Below are 26,623 nucleotides of genomic sequence, written 5' to 3' on the forward strand. Positions count from 1 at the left end.
GCTCCGATCTAAATGTACAAGATTGTGCTCAATGAACGCTGAATATTCCGATCGATATCTCGATGAATTTATAGATTAACCGATATATCAGCATCTCCACGTGCATCATCGTTCCGGTGAACGTCTGGCGTGGTTGATTCACATTTTTGCTGGTCGTGACGCTTTCAAAGATACTCCAGCCACGTTTTCTTTTTATTTCTCGCGGCCCCTCGTCGTCGCGCGGCGGAATATCCTGTAAATTCGACCGATTTATTGGAACAATAACGTCTAGACTGTAAGCGCGTTCGTATCTCTCGTTGATATATACCGGGCCGTCCAGATGTAACCAATCTTTGACGGGACAGGGAACGAAACGGGAGAAGCACCGAATAGATACGCTTTCGCCCTCTCTCTCTCTCTTTTCTCCGATTTTCTCTCCTTTCTCGACGAACGTCTCGAATGTCTCGGACGAGGTGTAAAAAAAAGTGATCCGGCCTCTGCGAGAGATAGTTTCGCGATCGGACGTCTCAATCGCGCTCGGCCAGTGGCATCCTCTTCAGCAACGGGAGACGAGAGAGCTTAATTCCTCGCTCGGTTTCCTGTCCGTGCAACATTAAGCAGAGCCCCGCTGGTTGCACATCTCTTTATCGTCGTCCGACGAGTGACAGTAAAAGCCGGCCTGGGTTATCGGAATGACACTTCGTTACAGTCGAACGAGGTCGCCGCCAGTCTGCTCCCGTACCGCTTCTTATTGCGCGCGGCGCGGCGCGCTGCTGTCGCTGGATCGAGTGGCCGCCGTAAAAAGATTTACAGGGAGCACAAGGATTTCTTTCACGCGGCTAATTTATTGAAATGTATCGCGATCGGCCGCGCGGCGACGCGACCACGCGATCCCGATCGAAACGGCGAGCGCTCGATCTCCGGGCACGGGCGTATCAACCTCATCGCAGGCCCCCGGTAACGCCTCGGATGAGGAATAGGCACTCCTATTCTCCTTTTCTGTGGGCGTGGCTTTGTTGCTCTCGGTTCGAAAGGAACCTGAACAGTCTGTGAAGTGTCCTGACTTTGGTGACTTCATTGCTTTTGATTTTTAGGAAGCTAGGACTGTGCCCCGAGGGCACGTCTGTATTTAGTGCCCTGAGTGGGCGTGGCTTCGATCTCGATTTAAGAGAAACTGGAGCAGTCTATACCTATAATGAGTGATCAAAGTGTCCCGCGTGTCTTAATTGCTTTGGATTTGTTGGGAACGAAGACAGTGCCCCAGGGAGTAGCCTATATCAGTATCTAATACGGAGTATCCTGGGTGGGCGTGGCATTATCGCCCTCGATTCAAAAGGAGCCGGGACAGCCTGCGCCCATAATGAGTGATCAAAGTACCCCGAGTGACATTTAATGCTTCTATATTTTGTGCTGGAAAAAACCGGCTACACTCGAGTCTGACACCGTGTCCCAAGTGATCGACGAAACGAGACAGCTCCGGCGAGCGTCTCGACCGAAGATAACATTTCTCTTGTCGCTCCTCGAGATGCGCTGTCGATCCGCACGCACCAAGACCGTTCTCGTTGGCATAATTAGCGTGCGGCTGAAATCAACGACTCAATCGTGAGAACTGGAGTTCCTCGAGTGTGAAACTCGATGAGAGGGCCGTTCGCTGCCCGACTTAAACGGGTGTCTCGAGCGAACGAGCGCGTTGCGGCGTGGGATTCGAGGGAAAAATAATACAAAAAAAAAACAACGAAGAACTAACACAAACAAGAACATATATCGCACACACCTGAATATTCTTTATTCGTACAGGTTTTCGCGAGAGCGCCTGACGAATCTTATGCTAATGGTACACCATTTTCCACTCCCGTCCTACGCAGCTAATTACAGACACACGAACACGCGCACACAGGAGTCGCACACCGGTGCGAAAATGTCAAACGTGCGTTTTCTTTCGGTGCATATTAATCCAGTGCGTCCCGACGCCAATTAAAAATACGATTCGATCAGATATACCGTAGGCTACTTTTAAACCGGTGACGCCACACGCGCGCGCCATGGATCGGCATCTAATTTTCTAATTGACATCATCACAGCCAGTAGTAACCGCGCGAACGGGGTACAATTAATATCGAACGGTATAAACTCATGGCCGATTTCTTTCACCTTTGAAGCAAGTGCAAGCCTCATCTGGAGCATCGATCCCGGATCGATCGTCTCGCGGAGGATCGGCAGAGGAACGTTCATGTTTCTACTGGCTCCTCTCTCTCTCTCTCTCTCTCCCTCTCTTCCACGAAGATCACCGCGATCAATCCGTATCGCGGGATCGATCTCGAAATGGGGAGCAGGATCGAGAGGGAAGACGAATAGTTCCAAGAGAGAAAGGGACGGGAACTCGCGATTGTCCTTTTTAATTAGCCACCGATCTTCTACGTACCCGACCCGGTACGAAGAACGTGTCTTCTTAATTGTTAATGGGAGCTACGCCCAGTCCGGAACGAGTTTCGATCGGCTCTGCCCCGTGCTCCCAAATCGAGCCAACCTTTACGCACAGACTTTCGAATGCTTTCGAACTTGATACTACACTGCAGTGTGTGTAGAAACGTAGAAAAGTTCCATTTGCTATTTCCGATCGAACCTCGTTGCCTTCTCAAATTAAAGACGATCAATACTCGTGCAGATCAAAGACGATACCCTGTGCAGAACAACATAAACGCGAGAAAGGGATGTAGACAAATTGCAGACATCGTTCTGAACTCGATCGATATTCGGCGTGAACAACCGGTATGAAAACAGTCTTTTGGACCCATTTCGTGGTGGGCAACGTCACCGCAACGACGCAACTGCGAACGGCGCGCGTATTTAGTTCATCGACTGTATTTTTCTAGGGTGCATGTCCTCTAACCGTGCAGAAGCAGCTACGAGCGAAGTAATGACACAGATTGCGATCTCTCGCGAGCGGGCCGGCGGATGTTTATGCAAATCCGCGCTTTTACCGGGCAATTTACACAAACTGCCGGTGCGAGCAGAGAAGCGATTTAGCCTCGCGAAGGCTGCGGCCGTTCCCCCGAATAAACATCTCCTGGTTAATCTTTCGCAAATTTGTTATGCTGAATTTCAGATAAACATCCTCGGCCCGGTTAAAAGCGAGCAACAGTGTGTCGTGGCCGATGCGATCCTCTGGTGACGTGGCGCGTAGTTACACGCTCGGCGACCGACCATAATCTCGGTCGAAATCGTCGCTCATTTGGCCGGGACTGTTAGCCGCGGATCGGGTCGTTTTATATCCGTTACCGGTCGTTACGAGCGGCCGCGTAAAAAGACGCGTTTATCGTTAATGCCCGGCGTGCCATAATCGCGCGACCGGGGCCTGTTAGATCAAAGCTCGGCCGAGCCGGCCACTGTCTTTCAGAGGACATTACGCCGCGTAATTCCCGGCGATCATCTTCCGAGCACAACTCCTCCAACTCCCGACGTCGTCGTTGTCTTCGGGTCGACATAATCGATCCGTGAAAACAGGACGCGCGGGGCTTCATGCGACGACAGGCGCTGCAATATAAATCAATGCACACACGGGCCTCATTATCGTCGCCGCGCGATTCAACACGGATCATCGGTGATCCCCGTCCCTGAACCTAATCGCCAGAGACGACGGACATCCTTGTTTTGCCGGCAAACTAGTTTCGCGAGGACTGCTCCCTGTCCGTTTTCTTTTCCTGGATCGATCGACGCTCGTCGCGAATTAATCGTACATCAGCAGCCCACTCGTTAGACCCCCGGTTAGGCTGCGGGTATACTGAACGCGGGCTCCGATCGCGCGCCGATTGCGTTTCCGTTGAAATTGGGCCTAGCAGACTAAGATTGGTCTATAATCTTATGGTCTTATAATCAACTATAAATAAATAAGAATACGCAGAAAGTCGGGAAAGAATGAACAGGGTAGTTTAAAAGCAGTTGACAAAACTAGTCGAAAGGAGTGCGCAGATTAGCATAACCGCAGCCTTAATCGCGCGTTAACATCCTCCTCGTTAACCCGTCCCTGATTACGCGGCGAATGATGAAGCGCGAGTGGTCTAGGCATATTATAATTGGAGATTGGATTCAGGTTCGCCGCTGATACATATACTCACTGAGATGATCGACGGCCGGCTGGGATGCGATTACGAACATTTTTCTGTGCGACGGGAAAAACTCCGACGTCGGTATTATACTTATCGATACCTCGTTCTGGTCGCTTCCTGGACGACTGTCGCGGTGGTCGGTTTGCCTGTTGGCGTGCGCGTTGTGCGCTAGTGGTACACCTTGAATATTATGTCTGCAATTACTGACTATGTAGCTGCTCACCTGGGCACCAAAAAAGGAATCGGAAACACACCCTTAGAATAAATGAACGTTCCTGATCAAGCGAGCTACACGAAAACTGCTACGTACGAGGCTTTTCTGCGGGTCGACGACGTGCACGGGACGCGTACATAGGTGCGAGGGAAATCTGGATAATTTCGAAGACATCGCTTTCAACAGGAACACGATTAAATTACCATTTTTGTGCGGCATTGGGTAAAAACTTTAAAAAATTGCCGCAGCAAATAGGTAACGTGAATTTTCCATGGGAGAACAAGAGAGCATAATAGCGCACAGTGTGCAAAATAAAAATGTTCGAAGTAGCACGAAGTAGCGTGCAGTAGTTGAACGATTCTAAAGCAAGCAATGGATCGCTGGAAACGATGTCAAGTTGAAAGCAGCGGCTACTTTGCTTTTTAAGCCAACGAAGGTATACAAGCTTGTGGAACAAAAGCTCTTTGCGAAGTGGGACAAGCTGGAACGTCTTTGCACGGTGAGACTCGGACGGACTGTGTTCCGGGTTGCCAAGGCAGTTGAGCCGCTTACCGAAGACACGATAAACACAGCGAGTAAAGCAACGCCCAGCCAGAAGTACCAGGCTTCCCAGAAATGTCGCGGTGGCCGTCTTTGCACTAGAAGGCAACACTGGTTGTTGCAGCAGCAGTATAGGCAATATTTATCCGGGGTGCAGGCGTACGGTTTGATCGGTTCAGTGGCGTCGTCGGTGATGTTCCTGAAATCCGCGCTGCACTCGTAGTACAGCCGCGCCATGTCGGGACATCATCCGGATGATCGCCGAACGATTGAAACGAACGGGAACGGTCACCAGTGATTTTTCCGCGAAGAAAACGGCCAAGCAGCAGCGGTACGGATCGATGGAGCCGCCGCATTGAGTCACGGGACGATCTAAAAAAATCCCGTTATTTTCAGAATGCATCGCGACGCCGGCGCCGCTTAATTTACTGCCCCAGACACCTGTTCCCCTCACTTACCAGGTTGGTGACATGCGACCGACACGCACTACGGTCTTCGTTCTCGCCCGACGAAACGAACCGACGCGGGAAAACGCCGCGTTCGACTCGGAGACCGGCTCGGGGACAACTGTTTTGCCGCTCATTTGTCCGTTCGCAGTTATCAACGACTGGACAGGATAGGCTCGAAATAATCGATAAAACGAGCCTAGCATATCCTTATTCACACGCGAGCCCCGATCGATACGTTAAACAGCCTAGCTTCGCGAACTTGTCCTGCCTGGTCTGATTGTGAGGCACGATCGAACATCTTCAAGCAAAATTGGGTTGGTCCACGCTTTACATGTCCGAGTCTTGTGCTAGACAATTGAGAATGTGGAAAAGTATGTAGCTCTTCAACAAAGACAATTCTACTAACAAGTGGACTGCCACAAGATCTTCGCAGCTGATCTAGGGCACAGTTTGGGCGGACGACATAGGAGGACACTGCTCCAATGAAACCCGTGATCATCAGTCAGGAAGTTTATTACAAAACTCATCTACAAAACGCATGTTTGTACAACGAACACCTGCGTCCAGGACGATGAACACAGTAAAAGTCCTTATATTACGTATATAGTATAATATCTGACGAAGATGTAGTACGAGGAGTAAAATTAATATTGATTTGCGTCGTGAGGGGGTGGCGGAGGTGGAGGACCTCTCGGAGGGAAAGGAGGTCTGAATTGAGGTGGTGGCGGTGGAGGACCTCCTTGTGACACTGGAGGAGGTGGAGGATGTCTCCAGCCAGGTGGAGGTCTTGGTGGAGGGGGTTGAAATTGTCCGAACTGTGGGGGAGGTGGTGCTCCCGTTGAAGAAGGTGGTGGAGGTGGTGGGAACTGGCCTTGAGGAGGACCAGCGACTCCCCAATGAGGGGGTGGAGGTGCCATCATTCTGGGAGCCGATTGTTGCCCTTGGGATGACGGTACTGGCATTGGGGGCAATGGGGGTGGCATTCCAGGGGGCAGAGGAGGATGGGATGCCATCGACATGGGAGGCAACGGTGGTGGAGGAATGCTCGATGGAGGAAAACCGCTGGATGGGGGCGGTGGGACTGGGGGAGGTGGAGGATGTCCCATCGGAGGTCCTGGAGTCGAAGGTGGAGGCGGGGGTGGTACTACCATTCCATGGTGCATCACATGATGCTGAGGATGATGGGTCTGTTGATGAACCGCCGGGTTGGAATTTGGCATAGGAGGCGGCGCCAATGGAGGCGCGTCCGCGAAAAGTTGATGGGGCCTGTCGGCTTGACTCAGAGGATTCTGGGCAGCCAATAATCGCTCGGCTGCGCTGCCGTGCCTTTCGCCCTTGGCGTCGCGTTTGAACGCATACGACACCGAGATGGGTCTGTTGCATAAATACTGCCCGTTCATCGCCTCTATGCTGGCGTCCGACGCATCGAATGAGGCAAAGTTTATGAATGCAAAGCCCTTCGAGTTCCCTGTCTCCGGGTCCCTCATTATCTGCGATGGAAGAAGGTTTAATGTTTTTGATACAGGGGTCAATTTCAGAGATGCGTTACCTTTGGTGTTTGTAGGATCACTCCGAACGCGCTGAAGGTATCGTACAGCAGCTTCTCGTCCACCTCCGGGTCGAGGTTTCCAATGAATATGTTGGCTCCCACATCCAGGTTCTTTTGGTGAGCACTCGCTTTGTTCACTCTGATCGGTTTCCCGTAGAGTTTGATCATGTTCATTATTTTGATGGCGTAGTCTGCGTCCTCCTCTCCCATGAATTCTACAAACCCGTAGCCTTGGTGCATTTGGGTCACCCTGTCCTTTGGCATGTGGACATTGACTGAAACAAATGAATCGTTAAGTCAGCACTTTAGAGCAATAAATAAATAAATAATATTAAAACACATACCCACTGGTCCCGACTGGACAAACAGTTCCCACATGAGGGATTCCGTAACTTTGTCATCGAGACCACCCACGTATATCGTAGCATCTGAAATAGAGAGGAGTTTTATTTATAAACAACTAATATATCCATCGAAAATGGAGAAATCAATGTTTATATACGAATAACCTAACACGACTCAATATTTTTTAGTTACTTCACACTGCAAAAATACAACTACACATCAAATTAGATACGATTAATATCGAAAGTGTAAGAAATTGTTAGGAGTTTGAAGTATATGTCGTAGAAAATAAATATACCTTGGTTACGTTCGGCAATCGGGCCGGCCGCCATATTTTTCGTTAACCTGAAGTTTGTGATTAGGTTCCGTTGGCAATACTGGATCCTACATTATTTCTAGGGAAACGCGTTTAGAACTTGTAACTAACTTCAGGTCTCTACCAACTTAACAGCCAACGTAAGAAAGCATTTTTATTTCAAAACAGAAAATAAGGGAGATTTCACAATAATACACGATTATTCTTACATCTATGATCTCGTAAATAAGAATATAGTATTTATTTGAGTCTTATCATCGCACCATCGGATATGTTCATGTAGCACTGGTTCCCTGAGCTTCCTGGGTTGCTGCAAATAAAAGTATGTACAATTTCATGAAATATAATGATTATAACTACGTATAATTATAACGTGTACCTTTGTAAGAGTACTCTAATGCAGTCGCTATAGTCCTCATGTCCCCCTCGATACTACGCGCCCAATTTTCAGCATCCCCAATCTCCTTGAGGGTACTAGAAAACGATTCCACCAAATTCAACCATGATTGCGTTTGTTTAGCAAAATTTGTTGCACTGTGCTGCAACTGTTTAGCCTCTGCATCCAATTTTTTCTGATTCAAGTATGCCTGGGCCACCCTGCACCATAAAATATTTACACGATCAATATTCGCCATAAATAAGATGATACCCCATGCTCACCCCACGTTCAAATGATCGACAAGAGCCTGCGTCAAATTACTAGCAGCTTGGACAGCCTCTTTCCTCTTTTGTTCTGTCAAAACAATATTACTCTTATCACAAGTTCTCAGTGATTACCAAAAACACAAATTATACAACGATGCGCAAGTTACCCTGCCTCTCTTTCCTCGCCGTCTGTTTACTCTGGTGCTCTTTAATAATCGCAGACAACATGCTTGTTAATAAACAAATAGAACGGTCTGTCAAACAGTCTACAGGTTACATTTATCGTAAATAACATTCTGGTTCTTTTATTAGAGCGAACCGTTGTCACCATCAAACAGAAACTCCCCAAACTGGACGTGAATTCCCCAAGGATGTAAAATTATACATTATTAGAACAATTATGCTGGACTATCCGCTAATTTATTAATCTGGAATGAAGTGCGTATCGATCCAGCAGTTTAATCATTATTTTACACCATGGATTTCCTGTAAACATTTGTTCGTAACACTAAAGTCGCGAAATCTAGTGTTTCGATTTCGCGGTTCTCCGAGGAGATAAAGACCAATAAAGACCGTCTAAACGTTCCAGATGAAGCTGTTCTTATAACAAATAGCGTATCACCGATTCTACCAAGGTTTGGAGAAAATTTGAAAAGAAGAATATGCATTGGCACGAAGTCTATTTAGTGTTTCGATAATTAAGTGCTCGCGGTCTTCCGGGTCCTCGGAGGAGATAAAGACTGTCTAAACGTTCCAGACGAAGCTGTTCTAATAATAAATAGCGTGTCACCGGGTTTGGAGAGGTTTGGAGAAAATTCGAAAAAAAGAAAATGTGTCCACTGGCACAGTTCCCCAGAAGCTCAGTGTTGTCCATCAGATGGCGGTGTCCGAACATTAAAAGTTCTGGTGTACGGAGCAACGAGTATGGCGACCAGTTCTCGTTGGTGTAAAGTTTACCTGTTGATAATCGAGTCGAATTCAGCCCTAAGCGAAACCACAGAATTCCACCGACTGTAACGGGGCGTATCGCCTCCGGCAGACACCTCGTTCGACACGCAATTCTGTTCTAATGAGGTGGTTAACACTTTCATACAGAACTAGTGTAACCAAACGATGCACCAGAATCCCGAGAGCACGAAAATTAGGGGAGAAGTGCTGTCATTGCCTGGAGATCTAGCATAAAGGTCGGCGTACGATGGTCCACCGCGTCACCGGCGCTCTGTGATGGGCCAGACAATCGAGGACTCGCCAGCAGTTTCATTCACGTTCACAGAGATAAATAAAAATGTAATGTAAATCACGTCTCTGTGTTTACCCGCGGCAACCGACTCCCCTCTACTTTTTCTTTGGAGAAGAACATTTGGAAAATTTCATATCAGAGAATGGCAATTCGCATCACCCTACAATGCGGCCACTCATCCACATTACGTTCGCGCCATACACCCGAGGGATACACTCATGATTGGGAAGTATTTGTGCGGGGTGTCGAGAACGCTGACATACATCATTATGTTGAGAAAGGTATACGCAGCTTTCCAATCGTTCTACTCTTCTTCTACCTCCGGCGTCTATACACCTCCATTCTAACGCGTTCGAACTTCTTTTACAGTGGTTTTTCAACTACACGAAACATTTTCGAAACCAAAGAGGGTGCTGAAGGAGCCACCATTCGAGATTAAAGAGTCCGGTTATGCTGGCTTCGAAATTCCCATTCATATCTACCTGAAAAACAAAGATGAGGGAACCAAAAGGATCGAGATTCTGTATGATCTTACATTGCAAACCAATGGCCCTGCCATTGCAAACTCAGTGATGCACACTGAGATCATTAACAACCCCTCCGATGAATTTAGGAGGAAATTGTTGAAGGGTGGTGGCGTAAGTATTCTCTGAATCTATGCTAGTCGAAATAGAAATCCTATAACCTGAATTTTTACACCGTTTTTAACCCTTAACACTCGAATGGTAACTGCGAGGCGCCACTGAAAATTGCTGCGTCGTTATTCAAGATATTGTTAAGATTATTAAATATACCGGTATCTCTAATCAATTGCTAAACATTTCGGTACTGAAACGTCGGCTAGGTTGGAAGAGATGTTTAATTTTCGAGTTGTAAAGTAGTTCCAAGTGCAAAGGGTTAACATGGTAAAACAAAATCTGTACAATTGGAGAATTTTAGCTTCTTAGCTTTTAGAAATGTTTCTGCGACTCAAGAATTTCCTAGCTTTTCCTTCGACGATCGATTTATCGAGGCTCTTTCGTAGTATTCCTCTGTCCGCCGGTTTCGGCGAAATTTTGTACGAAAAATGGTTTTCCCGGCAGGTGGTAGTATCGAATTCCGAGAGTTCAGCCGAGAAAAGTGACACCAAGACTCCAACTATGGTTGGCAAGCCAAAGTTGAGCGGGAGCGAGACGAAAAAGCACAAGACAGTGGAGTCGAAGACATCAAACTCGTTTGCTGAATTGTTCGGCACACCGTTGAAGCCGACGAAGGTGTCGCAGGAGACGAAGAAGCCAGCACAGCCGGAGAAATCGTCAGCTCCGAAGCCGGTGGTCACCGCGGAGAAGTCCGAGAAAGTGGACAAGACCCCGAAGTTGAAGGACTCGCCGCACAAGGACAGTAAAAAGGAGAAGATCGATGAGAAGAAGGATAAGAAGTTGAAGGACCAGTCGAAGACGAAGAACCGTAGCAAAGAGAAATCGAAGAGGCCTTCTAGTCCGCCTGCGAAGAGTCATTCGAGCCCGTCACACAAACGTCCCCCATCCCCAGTCTCCTTGAAGAGACCTGCTAGCCCTTCGGCGTTGCCACCAGTGAAGCGACCGGCGTCGCCAAAATCGAAGGAGAAAGAGCTGAAGAAGCCCGCTTCGGAGAAAGAGAAAGAGAAGAACAAGGAGAAAGAGAAGACAAAGGACAGCTCGAAGAGCGTCGCAGACTCCTCGAAGAGCGAAAAGAAGAAAGACAAGAAGAAGCACAAAGAGGACCGGGACAAGGAACGCAAAGACAAGTACAAAGAGGGCGAGCGATCAGCATCGAAGGAGTCGCTGAAGGTCAGCGAGAAGAAGCCGGAGAAACCTGAGAAGCCGGAGAAAACTGAGAAAGAGAAGAGTCAAGAGTACAAATCGACGAAGGACGGTCGGAAGTCTCCGAAACCTCCGAAAGAGCCGGAGAAGCCGAAAGAGGAGAAGCTGCCGAAGGTAGAGAAACCGGAGAAAACTGAAAAGTCTGAGAAGCCGAAGGATGGGAAGAGCGAGAAGGATAGGCAGAAGCACAAGCACAGGAAGAGGGACAAGAAGGACAAGCGGGACAGTAGCAAGGAGAGGGACAAGAAGGAGAAACGAGAGAGGATAAAGACGTCGTCGGAGAAGCAGAACCACGTGCCCAATGCTCCCGCAGCTAATCCTTTGATGGCTCTTCTGTCAGAGATGCCGGAGAGGGACAGCAGCGATTCGGCGCCTTCGGTCGACGATGACTCTTTCTCGGAGACGAAGCCGGTGATCAAGAAGGAGCCGGAGAACATGACGGTGTCGGAGCCAACGGAGATGCCGAAGCCCATGTCTCCGGCGATGCCAACGGAGATTAAGAAGGAGAAGGTGGACAGGAGCAAGCGGGACAAGCCGAAGGGCAAGGCTGAGGAGAAGGAGATCCGGAAGCGGAAACGACGGAGCGAGAGCAAGGGCGACGACGAGCACGTGGTGAAGCGGGAGAAAGATCATCGGGGACATTCGTCGTCGCCGCCGCTGGAGCCGGTTTCCTCGAGTCAGTCGCCAGTGGCGGTCGACCAGGATCAGGTGCACATCGCCAAGGAGAAAGAGGACAGAGCCGCAGCTGAACAGGCTGCCGAGAAGAACGTCGAAGCCGAAGCCGAGCAAGTAGCACCTGATTCGACGAACAGTACCCTGGTCGACTCGGAGATTGGCGAGCCACCTGTCTTCTCCGAAGACTATGTCTCCCAGTTGAAGGACCTACAGCAGAAGATCATGACCCTGCAGGACAACCAGGAGCTGCAGAGAGTCGTCCAAGTGATCGCGGAGACCGGTCAGTACGAGATCACGAAGAAGACGTTCGACTTCGACCTGTGCGCCCTGGATCGTAGAACGGTGCAACGTCTACAACAGTTCTTCGCGTCGTGACCGTCTGTAGCATAAACAAACACACACACACTCTCACACGCATGACATCTCTCTCTTTCATTTTACATATTATTGTTCTACATATGTATAAGTCACTAAGTTATTTGAGCTTACGAGAGATTCTTTCAATGGAATATAACGAAGAAGGAAAATAGTAATATATAAGAGACCCCAGGAGAACGTTAGTAAAACAAACGTTGGGACACCTTTTCTCTGAGGAGAGAGGGGAATGGAGAGAAGAGAGAGAGAGAGAGAGAGAGAGAGAGAGAGAGAGAGAGAGAGAGAGAGAGAGAGAGAGAGAGAGAGAGAGAGAGAGAGAGAGAGAGAGAGAGAGAGAGAGAGAGAGAGAGAGAGAGAGAGAGAGAGAGAGAGAGAGAGAGAGAGAGAGAGAGAGAGAGAGAGAGAGAGAGAGAGAGAGAGAGAGGGGCAAGAGACGACGGGTTTTTCTTTTTTTTTTCGATCTGGGCGCGTGCTCCCGAGTGTTCGTGTTCCTTTCGTTTCTGTCATCTTCGTGTCTGTTCTTCTTCTTCTTTTTGTTTCTTCTTCTGATTTTGTTTTCTGGCTATAATCTTGTCCTCTTTCTGACATTCGTCGAAACGCGGTCGCGGTCGCATAATTACGCGGACGGATAAAGGAAAAATTTTCGTCGACGATAAATAGGTGTTTTCAAGTCGGTTTCTTCGAAACTCCGGCTCCCTCGGTCCCGTCAACACGGGGTCAAGCCTATTTTGTTACACAATTTTTACACGTTTCCAGCACTTGTTACTTTTTATGTTATTTTGTACATAGGTGATATTATACGTAATAATATCTGTATAAAGCACAGATCGGGAATTGTACATTTGCAATCGTCGTGTAACATAGGGACAATTTTTACCGTTTTTTCCTCTGGGGAGCATTCTCGGAATGTGTCTACAGTGCATTTACCCACTGTTATGTAGACGCGAAAAAACGAAAACAAAGAAAAAGGAACGTATGATTTTTCTTGTACATTCTAACCATTAAACAGACGAACGATGAACAAACAAAAAAAAAATGGAAAAAACACAGAAAAATACGACGATGAGATAAAAAAAGGTAACAAAAACAGAAAATGGGAAAGGAAAAGAGTTACTCTCTCTCGCGCGCGCGTTTTTTTTTTCTTTAAACAGAGATTACGGAACATGATGTGTAATCGGGATCGTTCGCGAGCAAAATTTCCGCGCGTCGCCATTGCCTTTGTAACATATAGATATATTCTTGATATCTCGCGAGGAATTTATCGTAAACGCTAGGGTTCATCCTCTTGAATCGAGAACACCTTGTATTTATTGATATTTTCATACGCGTCGTACTTTAAACGTAACGATCGACCGGCACACGTCGGTCGTTCGACGACTTTTGTATTTCTTTCTCTTCGGACGGGAATCAAAAAAAAAAAAAAAAGAAAAAGAACGACGTTTAATTTCGGTCTTGAGACTAATTAGCGTGTGGCGTATACGCGAGTCCGACGCGTGTAGCGTCTCTAATTTACCAATTGTACAGAGTATTCGCTGTAAGTATTAAGCTGGACGATATATAAGTTGCAATTAGGGGTGTAAGCTGACGCGCGAGCCGATGAGAACGATGCGTTCACGTTCCTTTCCGAGTCGCAACAGCCGTGCGCACAGTGGAACGAGTGAGAGAAACAAACTGAATAGAAGAAGCGCGCCGCGATCGTCTCTATTTTTGAGATCGCATAAATCGTGTTTCGCGTTCCAAGTGCTGCGCGCGCGCGCGCGTTCGACGACGGCGGAGAATTTTCTTGAGATTCGCAGGGAGATTCGGGGATTATGTTCCGCTCGAACGAAGTATCTTCGTCTAAGGGGAGGGGAAGAAAAATTTCGTTCCACCGTGTCGTGTTTGCCACGCGTGTTCAAATCGCTCGAGCGACGCCTCCGGCAATTATACTTTGATTCATTCGTTCGTTGACTTGGCCACCCAGCTGCGCCTAATTTATTCCGCATTGACCGAGTCGCGAGCGAAGTTCCGTTCTCAGAAATTCCGGCGGAAGCTGATCGGGGGAAAAAATACATAAAGACTGCTCCACGATTCTCTTTGCCACCGTGGACACGGTCGAAACGACACGCCGGTCTCTCTCGCGGAAACGTGAAACGCACGGCGATCGCCGCGTGTCTCTCTGTGTGCCAAGTATCTAGAATCTTACACAGAGGTGTGGGATCTCCTAAGCGCGTCTGGGCGCTGCGTTTTGCGTCTGGACGCGTCCAGACACAAGCGAAACACTTCTGACGAAGTCTCCAAGATCGTGAAACGCTGCGTTCGGACGCGCTCAGCAGATCCAACCCTCTACGGAAGACCGTGGTAACGTTTTCGAAAACGTACCCGCGCGTCCGTATCGTTCCATCCCTCGACGATCCCACCGCGCGCACTTTATCACCGAGAGAATCGTCGCGGACGTGTCACGTTTTCCTCCTTTCTCCTCTTCAGTTTTCTCTTCTACCGTTTTGTTCTTCTCGAGCCCGTTCCATGGCTCCGGAGTTCGCGAAACGCCACAGAACGGTCACGATGTCGCGTGCAATCAACACACACACACACCAAATAGTCTAATGGTCTTTTGATAAGGTTGTTTAGGTGACGAATCGTTGTACAATTCTAGGCGAATAATCATTGGTAGAGACTGTGTATAGTTTCGCAGCGCGTTATTTATTGCTAGACTGCGGATCTCGTGCACTCGTGACGAAAATCATGCCGCGGTCGTGTTCGGAGCCGAGTTTCTCGGGTCTCTTTCTTTCGAGCAACGATTATGTATCAACCCTTCGCAGTCGGAGCTATTCGAACTCGAAAATTGAACATCTATTCCTCGCTAGAATTCTTTTCATTCTATGATTGATTAGACGCCAATATATTTAGTAATGTGACGAATATCTTCAATAATGTCGTTCAAAACTATTTTAGAAATTCCAGAAACGAGGAAGACGCATTTTTACGTGGCTCCCGTGCCCCGCGATCGATTTACAGAGATTTTGCACGAAGATCCGCAGTCTGTTGCGTCTTGCGGACGAGATCGGGCGACGTTCGATCGGTCGATATCTTCTTCATTTTCCCGGGAGGATCGCCGTAGATCGGAGCCCGGTCGTTAACGACGATCTCGATGTCCTCGATCTGGACGAATCTGCGTGCTCGCGGCGAGAATGAATTTTCTGTACAGAGAGCGGGCATTGGTATGATGGTTGACGTCCGACACTTGCCGAGAGAGTTTGTTTTTTCGCACGAGCACCCCGTTGTCTTTCGTTTCGCGGTTATCGATCGCAGCGGAATTGGTTTTCTCATTTCTCTGAACGTGAGGAGAAAGATACGCGATTTACTTCGCTAAGGGAGGACGATCACGCGAACTTTGTAGGGAAGTTCCTCGTGTGAAGGCCTATCGACCCGAAATACTCTGAAATCAGGACGCGTTCTGTCGTCGATCGTGACAGAGGATCAGTTCTTTTTTTCTAGATGAATGTTTATACTCTCTACTAATTGTTCGTTGTTTGTTTCGATCATTGTTACAGTTTGTTTGGTATATATGGATTCTGTATATATATATACATATATATATATATATATATATATATATATATACACGCATACATATACATGTATACATGATGATGTCCGTGTTTTGGATGTACGTGCGTGCTATCGCGTCTTGTTTGTTTGTAGATATTGTGCCCGCGCCACAGAATATTTGTACATTTGTTTCTCGTTGCATGCCTGAGTTTCGGTCCTCTGAGTGAGATCACGTGTCGGAGCTGCGATCAAATGTTTCTAAACGTTTCGAAATTGCCAAGCAGCGATTATATCTTTTCTGGTCATTCATTCCTAATCTTATCGGAGAAATTAACAACCTGCAGACACACCAAAGGAAGATAGTTTTTAGCTGAGGCTTCTCTATCGCAGCTCCAACGTGAACACACTCGCACAGCGTTCTCACACTGTCCACTTGGCAAATGAATATCGATTACCAGTCGGTGGAATGCTAGTTTTACACTTTGTCGTGTTACCTGCATGCTTTACTGTTCGAGTATTCTGCACCTTCGCAAACATCCGATCAATAATTCCTGAAAGATCGTGTTAGGTTGAGAAATATGCCAGAGCGACACCGCTGAGTTTTTAAATGAATCTTTTAGCAGGTTAATCGTCCAGTTGGAAGCTCATTTCTACTGTAATGTACTCGAATAAACCGTATTTTATTAGCATTTTAGAAAGCTGAAGATCTTTATCTGAAATGGATAGTTTACACGAAATAATATTGAGAATATTATTTTATTTATCTACAATTCTTATTGCTTTTAACGTTTGTAATAAAAATATTTCTCGTTTAAACCTTATACATTTATTCATTTTTACGTGACTCATTTTAATTGGAAACGGGAAGCTTACGAAATGAACCACGACAAAGTCTGAAGCATGCGTTACACCGTTCTGTGATCGTCTTAGCATTTGTTGTCATTCGTGAGTTCGTCGATTTGGAAACGCGAGTCGTCGCGACCGAATTATGTTGTTTGTTTCGTCCTTCCTCTGTGTTTGAGCATCCTCGAGACAGGCTGACGCGTTGTATGTATAAAAGACTATTTGCACACGGTCGCGGAACGAGGTTTGCCCCCCTCCCGACGATAAATATCACCTGTAAATAGTAGATAAGGAGACCGTGAACGGTTGTGTAGATATACAAATTTATTCATGACTCCCGAGGATAGTACAAGTCGGTACTCCTGAATTTCTATGCCATTCGGTGTACATTTATACGTTCAGTGTACATTTAATAAGTACCTTGGTGACTAATAAACGTCTCTTATAACTGTGCCTCTGAAAAACTCCACATCGCGACGCTCGAGTTTGTGCGTCCCACCCTTTGAACCCTTCTCTGAACGATCTGGAGGATCCCCGATCCTCGAACAGTCCTACGAAATCTCATACTTCATCCATTCTACGCGCAGATTCATTCGTAGTCGGATAGAATATATTTCACACGGTATCCGGAGGATGGAGGGTGAATTTTTCGCCGAAGAGACCACGCACGCTGGGGGACGATTGCGCAACCGGTTTCTCGAAAGAGAGGGTCGATATAAATAAAGTACAATAGAATGCAGAAAATTCATTTGCCTATCTTTACCTGAAAGACGGTGGCCGTCACACTGTGACGACTTTAGGGAATGGGTTAGGCTGTGTTCACGCTGAATCAAAGTCGAGCAAGATGTTGCTCGATGTTGGAGCAGTGTGGACATAGCTCTGCAGTCGGCTGAATCGACCTCAACCGGTTTCTCGAAGGAGAGGGCCCGAGTTGATATAGACAAAATAAGTTAATTAGGCTGTGTCCACGCTGAGCCAAAGTCGAGCAAGATGTTGCTCGATGATGGTTCAGTGTGGACGTAGCTGTACAGTCGAAGAAGAGGTTTTCGATCTCTATCGGACTAGAAAGAGAAAGCGTGTCTAATTAGTAACGCATACCACATTGCAGCAGTTTATTGGGTCTCGTGTAATATTTTGGTACAACAGTGTAACAGAGTAAAATTCCTTACGATCTCCACCAAGTATATCGATCATCGTCGTCGCATAATTTAGATAAATAACGTCCGGTCCCCAGGAGGCGTGTCCTCGGCATCCTCTGGTTCTCTTGCCGAAGAGCGAAGTGACGCCCGTGGCTACGGAATTGTCGCAGCATTTCCGTATCTCCCCGCATGATAATCTCCCCGCGTGATAATCTCGATCGTCGAACGGAAGCACGGAAGGACGAAACGGCTTAGTATCCTGCCAACTCAGCGAACGTGGAGTCCATCTCGTCGGCGAGCGACTTGTATCTGTCCTTGTTGATGCCCAGCTCGTCTGCAACACACAAATACGTCAGCTCTCTCTCGAACAACCTCATCCGAGCGACGATTCTCTTTCTCGACCCCTTTGAATCTAATCAATACGGTCCTACGGACTGTCTACGTCGGTTCTACGCGCCTGCCCGACAAATTTGCCCAATCTACCCCGTAGAACTACCCTGGAAAATTCGCCTCTGTACTCTGGAAATTTCCTATTACTGCTCTCGAGTACGCAGATCGAGTCTACGAGCAGGGATGTTCCCGAGGGGTCCCATGGAAATCACGGACACAGTTTTCTTTAGTCGACGACGGTATTATTCGATATTCACAGCATTTGACAACGACATTCACCGACTGCATACTGACTTCTTACAGTGTAACTATTTTTATACAAACATAAATTTGACAGTGCAGAATAGTTACGGAATAAAATGCCAGCACCATCTTTACAAACGATATTACTATTGGACGGAGTTGGGAAAAATGTAATTTCAATTACAATTACTATTACTTAGCAATTACTGTAAGTTGAAATTGCAGAAATAAAATTACAATTACATGTAATTGTAATTGGTAATTGCAATTATTGGGTTGGAAAATAAGTTCGTTCGGTTTTTGTGATTTATTCCAGCCTAAAAAACCGAACGAACTTATTTGCCAACCCAATACTTTGGCTCAACCAGTAATTGGTAATTACAATTACTTTGGCTCAACCAGTAATTGGTAATTGCAATTACTTTGGCTCAACCAGTAATTGTAATTGCGAACCACGATTACAATTACAGTAATTGTGAAAGGAGTCATTGCAATTACTTAACACGATTACAGTAATTGTAATTGAGTCTAACAATTACTTCAGTGTAATTGTTCTTTTAAACCACTAATTTTTATGTTTCGGACCATTTAACCGTTTTCTTATTGTAATTATAGTGCACTTTTGCACATGTAATTGAAGGTGTAAGTAAATATTCGTGTAACTCTGCTATCGGATAATAATGTCGTCGACTATAATCGTTTTCGATGAAACCTGCGTCGGTGATTTTCACGGGACCCGTTCCTAAGGGCAGTTCGCAGTTTATCGGGCAAGCGTGTACTACTTGCTCCAATCGACCTAATTCGCGGTTCTCAACTCGGTTTGAACGATATCCTCTGTTTCGTTCGGCTACGGGAGTACTGTTAACCCTAGTCAAAAAATGTCGGGCGACCATATTACGTTCTACAAAAACTGCACACTGGCCTCCTAAAAATTCTCTAGGTGTACAGACGTCGTACAACGTGGTGTATTGTCGGTGTGTTTGTACGAGGCAAAATGGTACACAAAAAGCATCGTGTCGCACATTCGCACGCGTGTGTAAAGCAAAATAATTAAACGAAGCTTGAATACCTCTTCCTAAGCAGGAAGAAAACTACATCTCGTTGTCCACTGTTCGTGTGCCGCACCGTCTTTTCTCTTTTTTTTTTTGTCTCAGAATGAAAATTTTGTGATTGAATTTTCGACGATACAACTCTCGAGAAATGTTTTTTACTTTTTTTTTTGGAAGAAGGTGCTCGTCAGAAACCAGTCTGTTTTTCTTTGTCACAGTGTAGCGATCACAAAATCGCGTTCAATGTAATTTTCTTCGTCGGTTAATCACAGTGCTCGAAGCATGCAAGAATCGTGAGGTGTGGTATACCTTTGCACGAGTGTAAGGCAAACGGTTTTGCGAGGGGATGGCAAATGTACCTGGCGTAGGACGGCCCACATAAACGTGCGAAGCTTTGTTTTTGTTTGTTTTGATATATTCTTTTTTTTTTCGTTTCGTTCAAATTTTATTCTGTTAAGCGCCTTGTGTGTTTCGATGTACGCGTGGATATTAATAGACAATGCTCAACTTGATACGAGAAAAGTAACTGGGTATTTCTTCGTCGGGACAGAAACAGAAAAAAAACTAAGCGAAGCGCTCTCAAAATCGGACGGTACAAATGAGTTCAACAAAAAAAAGGTAAAAACAATCGTGGAGAGAAAAATTAAACAACTCGGAAGTGATGATCTGCGAGCAGCGAGAGTAACTTGCGTATTTGGTATGAGTGAAAAATAAGAGATAGAGAAAAGCGAAAGTAAATGTGATGCTAATTTGTGAACGAACGAAAAATAATGTTTGTTAAACGGAGACTAATGAACAAAAAAATATAACGATGAAGTAAAACAGGGAAAAAATATAGCCAAAGCGGAAAAGTCATTTCGAATACGGCGAGAATCAAATGAGAAAACAGTTTTTTGAGCAAAGAAATAAACGAGAAAGTTCGAGCGATTATGAGTGGATTCGTTTCTTTCTGTCTTTTTCGGGTTATTTATCTTTTTTGTGTCTAGTAGCCAGAAAGTTCAGAGAACGTCTTGTCCAATTCTTCGCAAATCGTTTTGCGTTTCTCCTTCTGCTGGTGCAATACGTCTGCAAAGAAAATCAGTGGTGTTGCACGGAGTACTGTCGTAGTTCATTGTCTACCACTACACGTTGCTAGTCAACGGATCCGGTTCGTTTTGCTTTTTCATCGACAAAACCGATCGGTGAAAAGTTTCGCGGCGCGCGGGGCAACTGTTCGCTTCAAGGTTGGCAAATTGACCACGAATCTTCTGATTCCATTCCAGCGTAGCCGAATTACGGAAGCGCCGTTGTCATTTTGCCAAATTACGTCATGGCTGCCTGAGTTCGGTGCGAAACAGTCTAAAAATACAGCGCTATGCTTTTTTCCCCGAGAAAATCCATCCCCCTGGTCATCGATACCGATGCTGTACGAATGGAAATCGCTAATCACTGATTAACAATGATCGAGGTTTACCAGGATCGACAATGATCACTGACCTTCGAGCCTGTCGACCTCCTTCTGCAACTTCTTGACCGTTTTCTCGGCGAACTCGGCACGGGCCTCAGCCTCCTTTAGCTTCACCGTCAGAGTTTTGAGCTGTCTCTTGAACTCCTCCACTCTTTGGTTAGCCTAAATTCATCCGATTAATAACTCCGTACCAAGAACTATCAAATTAAATCGGGGAGTTCCAACTTGTTGCCCTCCGAGAACCGCAACGACGAATTCTAAGAGTGGGGGAAGTACCTAAGCGGGGAAAGAGGCGTTTACGGCTCGCGAGCTACATGTTGGAACTCCCTGAATTAAATCTGTGGTGTCAGGAAGAACGCCGCATGTCACATACTTTCACTTTCGAGATATTTTCGTTTAAAGTTTTGATCACTTTGACATAGGACATCGGTTAAATTGCATTACTCTTTACAGCCCTTCGAATTTGTTCTACATAGACACAATTAATGCATAAACTCAAATTTTTTGAAGTTGTTTGCGACGTTTTTCCTTGCAACCACAGAAACGATCGAACGGGGAGACTAACTTTCTCCTCGGACACCTCCAAAGACTTCAAGCTGTTACCGACGACTTTCAGTTCCTCCTCCAACTCCATGATCTTGCTGCAACATCAAATATCGAACAATGATTTTCTGGATCAGAGTTAGACGAGAATCCGAACACTTACGCTTCACCGGATTTGACTCGATCCTCGGCAACTTCCAGCTCGTCTTCAACGAAGGCCAGCTTTCGGGACACTTCGTCGGACTTTCCGTCAGCATCTTCAGCGAGCAGACGAGCCTCCTTCAGCTGGTTCGTCAGCTGATCCATCCTCTCTTCATCCTGCTGCGAACGGTTCTCCAACACTTTGCACATACTGAAACAACCAGCAATCAGTCCACGATCTCACAGCCTGGAGATTTTGAATGTTGTTCAGAATTCGGGATAATTACCGGCTGGACTCGTCGGCAGCTTGGGAAGCCTCGGCTAACTTGGCGGTAGCGGTGTTAAGTCTCTCTTCGGATCGCTCCAAGTCCTCTTCAATCAGCTGGACTTTGCGGTTCAGAGCGGCGACCTCGGACTCGGCCTGGAATTGAAAGAGATTCGGTGAGTCGGCAGCTTCGTAAATTAGGAGCAGTGTTCATAATTATGCTCTCTTTTTGGTGTGAATCAGTTGAATTTATCTACGAATCAATTTTAAATTATAGGAGGACTAAAGAAATTTATATTTTAGGTAATTATGAAGAGTATGAATGTTGTGTGTGTCTGAAAGAACGTATATGATTAGTAGACTGCGAATTTTTATGCACAATAAAAATTGTCTACATCAATTGCAGGAAATATAAACTAAATTGAATTTTATTTCTTCCCTTAATGATTTTAGAAGAGGAGAAATCGTATATTGACATTTTCCATTATTTATTTATTGCTTTAAACCAAGTGGTTTATATAGCAAGTTTTTCCATTATTTTTGCAATTTTTCCATAAATGCATAAAGATTAGTATACAGGGGGTTACAGTAACCTTCCTCAGGCAAAATTTGTATTTGTATATTTCAATAGAAATATTTAAATATACAAATACAAATTTTGCTCAACTCTGGTTTAGGGTTAGGCGCCGGGTTGGAATCCCTGGCCAGAGAAGGGAGGGCGAACAGATGACCCTTGCCGCCGTAAACCCGCGTAAAACTGCGTCACACTGAGTCATCGATCTTAAACAGGAGTTGGTGACAAAACGAAAATAAAGCACAGCGGTGAAAATCGCAGTTGGACCCGGGCCAAGTTAAACTGGAGCAATCGCTAGGCTGGAGTCGCATGAAGCGAGTCTCGAATGGCACTCACGTTGGTCAGAGCCTTCTCCTTCTCTTCGAGGTCCTTGTTCCCTTGTTCGAGAGCTTGCTTGTTCGCCTCCAAGTCACCCTCCACCTGGGTCAGCTTCTTCTGCAGGTCGCTCACTTCCTCGTTGACCTTGTCCGCGCGCATGTTCGCATCCTTAGCCTGGCCCTCGCAGGCATCGGCTTTGTCCATCGCATTGTCCTTCTCAAGCTTCATCGCTTGCATCTTCTTCTTGATCGCGTCCATGGTGGCGGCCTTTTTCTCCTGCCGGCTTCCTTCAAGAAACTATCGAGTTCACTGAAACCATCCAGATCCATTTAGCGACGTGTTCATCGCTCCTTGGGGTACTCGAGAGGGTTCGGGGTGGTCGCGAGTCTGTGTCTTAGAACATCACGGTTGTCTTTTGTTGGGATCTTTTGGGTTCAATGAAAAATGCCCAGAAGCTGATGGGGTATGCACATTGTATAATGTAAGTACACTTCGTGAGAATAAAGAGCGTTACTTAAATTTCCCAGGTGTATCGGACCCAGGGCTTCCAGCAGGGTTTAGGCTGATGCATTGTCTAGTATTTACATGGGAAAATGAAATTGACAGAAGTGCTCAAGAGGGAGTCCCTTGAGCGTAGAAGCTAGTGGTGCTTGCAATACGGCTTGCAATAAAAAATAATGCAGTTTCAAATGTTTTCCCAGGTGTATCGGAGTCTGAGCTTTCAGTATGGTTTTCCCCGACACATTGTCTAGTATTTAGGATATTGAATTAATAGAAGTGCTCAGGAGGGAGTCCCTTGCGCGTAGAAGCTAGCAGGGCTTGCAATAGAGCTTACAGTAAAAAATAATGCAGTTCGCAGAGAATCTGCAGTTTCGTGGCTGCATAAGCCGTTGGCTGGGATCGTTGCGGAGGGCATCCGGTTCTCGAAGCGTCCAGTTTTAACCCTGAAAATAGAGGATCGGGCGTGTACGGCTCCCGTACGAGGCGGACAGCCGCGGCTTGCATATTTCGTCGATCTCCGTTGGGTTCTGCGAGTCATAATCCGGCGGATGATACCGTGCGGCCGCCTGCGTGCCGCGTGAAAGAGAGAGAACGAGCGAGCGGGAGAATGAGAGGGAGAGCACGTCGGTGCGTCTACGGAAATAGCATCCATAGGCAGGCTCTATAAATATGCGAGGAACGACGAAAAGAGTGAGAGAGAGAGAGAGAGCTGACGGCGGCCGGCGTTTCTGAGGCCGCGAGGCGAGGAGGCCAAAAAGCACGAGCGTAACCCAGAAGAACGGGCTTTACTTGGCCGCCACCGACGACCGACATTCGATCTAACTGCCGCGTATTAATAGCATTTACGAAATCATCGCCCGGCCGCTCGCGATCCGCTAGATCCTGCGGAACACGGATTTCTCGAGGATCCCGGGAGGATCTCCTCGATCCCATCCCGTGGATCGCTCGGCCACGGCATTCCAAATAGTTCGAATAAGATTAAATAAGACGAAGGGTTGGACCTGGAATTTTACTTTAACCTTTGTGTAGTCAACCAAAATATATAGATTATTTAAAACCTTCCTGTATTTAATATATTTGCACAAGTTCTCGTTATAAAACTAAATTAATATATCAGCGAGTGAAGAATGGACATTCAGAGAAATTTCGTAATATTTTTCAGGGGTACATTAGCAAATTGTCGAAAGAAATACAGTAAATGGGTGCCCGGTTGACTACACAAGGGTTAAATGGGAAGAGGCGAGCTCCGATCGAGTGCATTGCCACTAAAATTGCCACTAAAGGTGATTAATCTCTCCGGGCCAATGAACAGTTCAGCTGTAGAGAGTCAGCAAAAACTGTTAAATATTTAGAAGGCGTCCCGTGTGATTTAATTGATCGTTGGTCAGCTGAATGGCAACATTCGACCCTCTTTCCGGTTATTAATAGAGGCTGGAGGCGTTTGGCATCTGGTTACCCGCGAGTGCCAAAGTGACATAAGAAAGTAGATCCTCGAAAGTCAATAACAACGGGGGACCTTGTTCTCGAGAGCCTGTGCGATCATTCTAAACGGTGTAGGAGGCGTGTTGCGTTGACATTGCGAGCGATACTTACTGCATCGCGATCATGCTAAGCCTGGAAAACTAGCTCTGGAAGCGTTAGTAGCGTTGCGCTGTAAGCTGCGGTGGTTAGAAAGCGTTGTTGCTCGTGCGAAAAAGTTCCCGGGGCTGATGCTCTTCATCTACAATCATTCGAATCGTTTCACTACTTTCGTAATTAGGCTTTCAGTGTCGCGAGCAGCGGTCGCAACTTGCAGAATTAAGTCGAGAAGCAACTTCCACAGTTGAGCGCGCTACCAGGAAACCTGCAGCGGATCGTTCCGCGGTTAGAGGTTGAAAATAGCATGCAAGACCGGAACGATCCGATGCTGGCAACCGGTTTATTTTCGCCGCGAAGTGGACCACGATCTTCCAGCCTCTGCTTGCGACACATCTTCGTCTAACACTCCCGCCGCGTACGATCTTGAAAATCTGGTTAAACTTTGTTAAACACCGAGAGCTTCTCGCTTCGACGAGAATGGTTAACAGCGAAGCAATGTTAAGAGATCTACTTACAAGCGAAAGCAGTTTGCTCAAAAACCTTCAAGGCGAAAGAAGCTGCCATTCTCAATCCCTAAAGTTCCCGCAAGCTTCTCCCAGCACGAGCGAAAGCGGTCAAAGCTCCAGCGTCCTCCGAATGCTTCCAGGGGCGGTCCGTTTTTCCAGGATCCATCAGTGAATCTTCCACGGGCACAGAATCTCGCATTTTTTCGTCCGCACACTCGCGTTCGCGTTTCGAGTATAGAAGCGTTTTCGGTGGAGAAGACAAGATAGAAGAGAACAGTTTCGAACAGTTTCGCTCGTTGACTTACCTAACCCGAGCGAGCAGAGCGGCGCGAGTCGAGTGTCCGAGGGTGCTTCGGCGAGCTTCTTCGCGTTCGGTTCTCGAAACGGGACGTGAACTCCGGCGGCACTGCCTCGAACCGGAGGTGGGGAGCCCAAAAATGGACCGCCACGGAAAGTTCTACGGGGGTGGGGCCCTGAACGTTTATTTTCTGCTCGACGTTCTTCGGGAATCTCTCTCACCTTCCAATGGGGAGAGACACTGGAGCCCGGAGAGATACACGGACGAGCACGGATCGATTTCGAATCGAAACGCGCCTCTTCCGATCCCCGGTTCCTCGCTCGGTGACAGGTTGGATCGAATTACCGGATGCAGCCATTAAGAAACCATTGTAATCTCGAAATTGGGTCTGGTTAGAATGAAATTTGAACGATCGAGGCTGAGAAGATCGAGGAAATTTTCCGAATTGCAACATAGAAGTAGAAATAGAAACCTATTTCGTTTCTTAATAAGTTCGCTACCACCGTCACGCATACGCGACGCCTACAATCTTGCGGTTTACTTGAAAATAGTTAAATTAATGTTATACGTTTTCCTTGTTTAAAGTCACGGTACTATTTTATACAGCAGGCATTTCGTAAAACATTTCAGCGATGAAGATGTATCGTGTTGGATTTTGTTGACCGAGGTTGCAGGCTATTTCTGAGCGCTTTGAGGTAAATTGTACACCGAGTAGAAGCGTTTAACTAGCTACAATCGGGCAGAAACAATAAACGCTCGGAGCTGGGGATATCTGTTACTGACCAGCACGAAAAAGAAGGCGTTTTTAGTTTTCACTTTGCAGGTCTAGTTTGAGTGAAGACTACGTGGTATAATTATCGTAATAATCTTGAGAAAATTAGGTGAGGGATAGATCGTTCCAAATTATCGCGGGATTGAGATAATGATTCGTGATTTATTTTCCTCCTGCGACAACGAGCGCACGGAATTGCCAATCGTTCGAT

General features: G+C 46.6%; 6 protein-coding genes across 8 annotated transcripts in view; 2 read left to right on the top strand and 4 right to left on the bottom strand.

Annotated features, from left to right (window-relative positions):
• Positions 1-1,741: 1,741 nt before the first annotated feature.
• On the bottom strand, positions 1,742-5,665 carry LOC143211529 (uncharacterized). 3 transcript variants are annotated; one of them, XM_076429304.1, is made up of 4 exons: positions 5,298-5,665; positions 4,852-5,211; positions 4,095-4,308; positions 1,742-3,513 (listed from the first exon to the last, which is right to left on the bottom strand). In XM_076429304.1, exons 2-4 carry the CDS (start codon positions 5,074-5,076, stop codon positions 3,497-3,499), a joined length of 456 nt encoding a protein of 151 aa, XP_076285419.1. In that variant the 5' UTR covers positions 5,077-5,211; positions 5,298-5,665; the 3' UTR covers positions 1,742-3,496. The 3 variants fall into 3 exon arrangements, with proteins under 3 accessions (XP_076285419.1, XP_076285418.1, XP_076285420.1); XM_076429303.1 differs by having other exon boundaries at positions 1,742-4,308; XM_076429305.1 differs by lacking the exon at positions 5,298-5,665 and having other exon boundaries at positions 1,742-4,308; positions 4,396-4,994.
• A 118-nt stretch (positions 5,666-5,783) lies between these two features.
• Positions 5,784-7,656, bottom strand: Spx (Spliceosomal protein on the X). The gene is made up of 4 exons (XM_076429263.1): positions 7,481-7,656; positions 7,182-7,265; positions 6,838-7,112; positions 5,784-6,778 (listed from the first exon to the last, which is right to left on the bottom strand). Exons 1-4 carry the CDS (start codon positions 7,512-7,514, stop codon positions 5,933-5,935), a joined length of 1,239 nt encoding a protein of 412 aa, XP_076285378.1. The 5' UTR covers positions 7,515-7,656; the 3' UTR covers positions 5,784-5,932.
• On the bottom strand, positions 7,640-8,503 carry Blos1 (biogenesis of lysosome-related organelles complex 1 subunit 1). The gene is made up of 4 exons (XM_076429310.1): positions 8,311-8,503; positions 8,159-8,231; positions 7,878-8,095; positions 7,640-7,808 (listed from the first exon to the last, which is right to left on the bottom strand). The coding sequence occupies exons 1-4, from the start codon at positions 8,369-8,371 to the stop codon at positions 7,774-7,776; spliced, it is 387 nt and encodes a 128-aa protein (XP_076285425.1). The 5' UTR covers positions 8,372-8,503; the 3' UTR covers positions 7,640-7,773.
• A 193-nt stretch (positions 8,504-8,696) lies between these two features.
• Positions 8,697-12,578, top strand: Ear (ENL/AF9-related super elongation complex transcription factor). Its single transcript, XM_076429229.1, has 3 exons — positions 8,697-9,664; positions 9,753-10,021; positions 10,466-12,578. The coding sequence occupies exons 1-3, from the start codon at positions 9,526-9,528 to the stop codon at positions 12,272-12,274; spliced, it is 2,217 nt and encodes a 738-aa protein (XP_076285344.1). The 5' UTR covers positions 8,697-9,525; the 3' UTR covers positions 12,275-12,578.
• A 5,151-nt stretch (positions 12,579-17,729) lies between these two features.
• On the bottom strand, positions 17,730-25,803 carry Tm2 (tropomyosin 2). The gene is made up of 7 exons (XM_076429277.1): positions 25,648-25,803; positions 22,776-23,066; positions 21,888-22,021; positions 21,623-21,811; positions 21,482-21,557; positions 20,946-21,078; positions 17,730-18,121 (listed from the first exon to the last, which is right to left on the bottom strand). Exons 2-7 carry the CDS (start codon positions 23,013-23,015, stop codon positions 18,039-18,041), a joined length of 855 nt encoding a protein of 284 aa, XP_076285392.1. The 5' UTR covers positions 23,016-23,066; positions 25,648-25,803; the 3' UTR covers positions 17,730-18,038.
• Positions 21,910-26,623, top strand: part of LOC143211534 (uncharacterized) — a 40,455-nt gene continuing 35,741 nt past the window's right edge. Inside the window, exon 1 of the mRNA XM_076429311.1 lies at positions 21,910-22,041. The gene's annotated coding sequence lies outside the window, so the exon portion shown is untranslated. The remainder of the gene's footprint in view (positions 22,042-26,623) is intronic.

This window comes from Lasioglossum baleicum, chromosome 8 (assembly GCF_051020765.1).
Source record: "Lasioglossum baleicum chromosome 8, iyLasBale1, whole genome shotgun sequence".
Taxonomy (NCBI): domain Eukaryota; kingdom Metazoa; phylum Arthropoda; class Insecta; order Hymenoptera; family Halictidae; genus Lasioglossum; species Lasioglossum baleicum.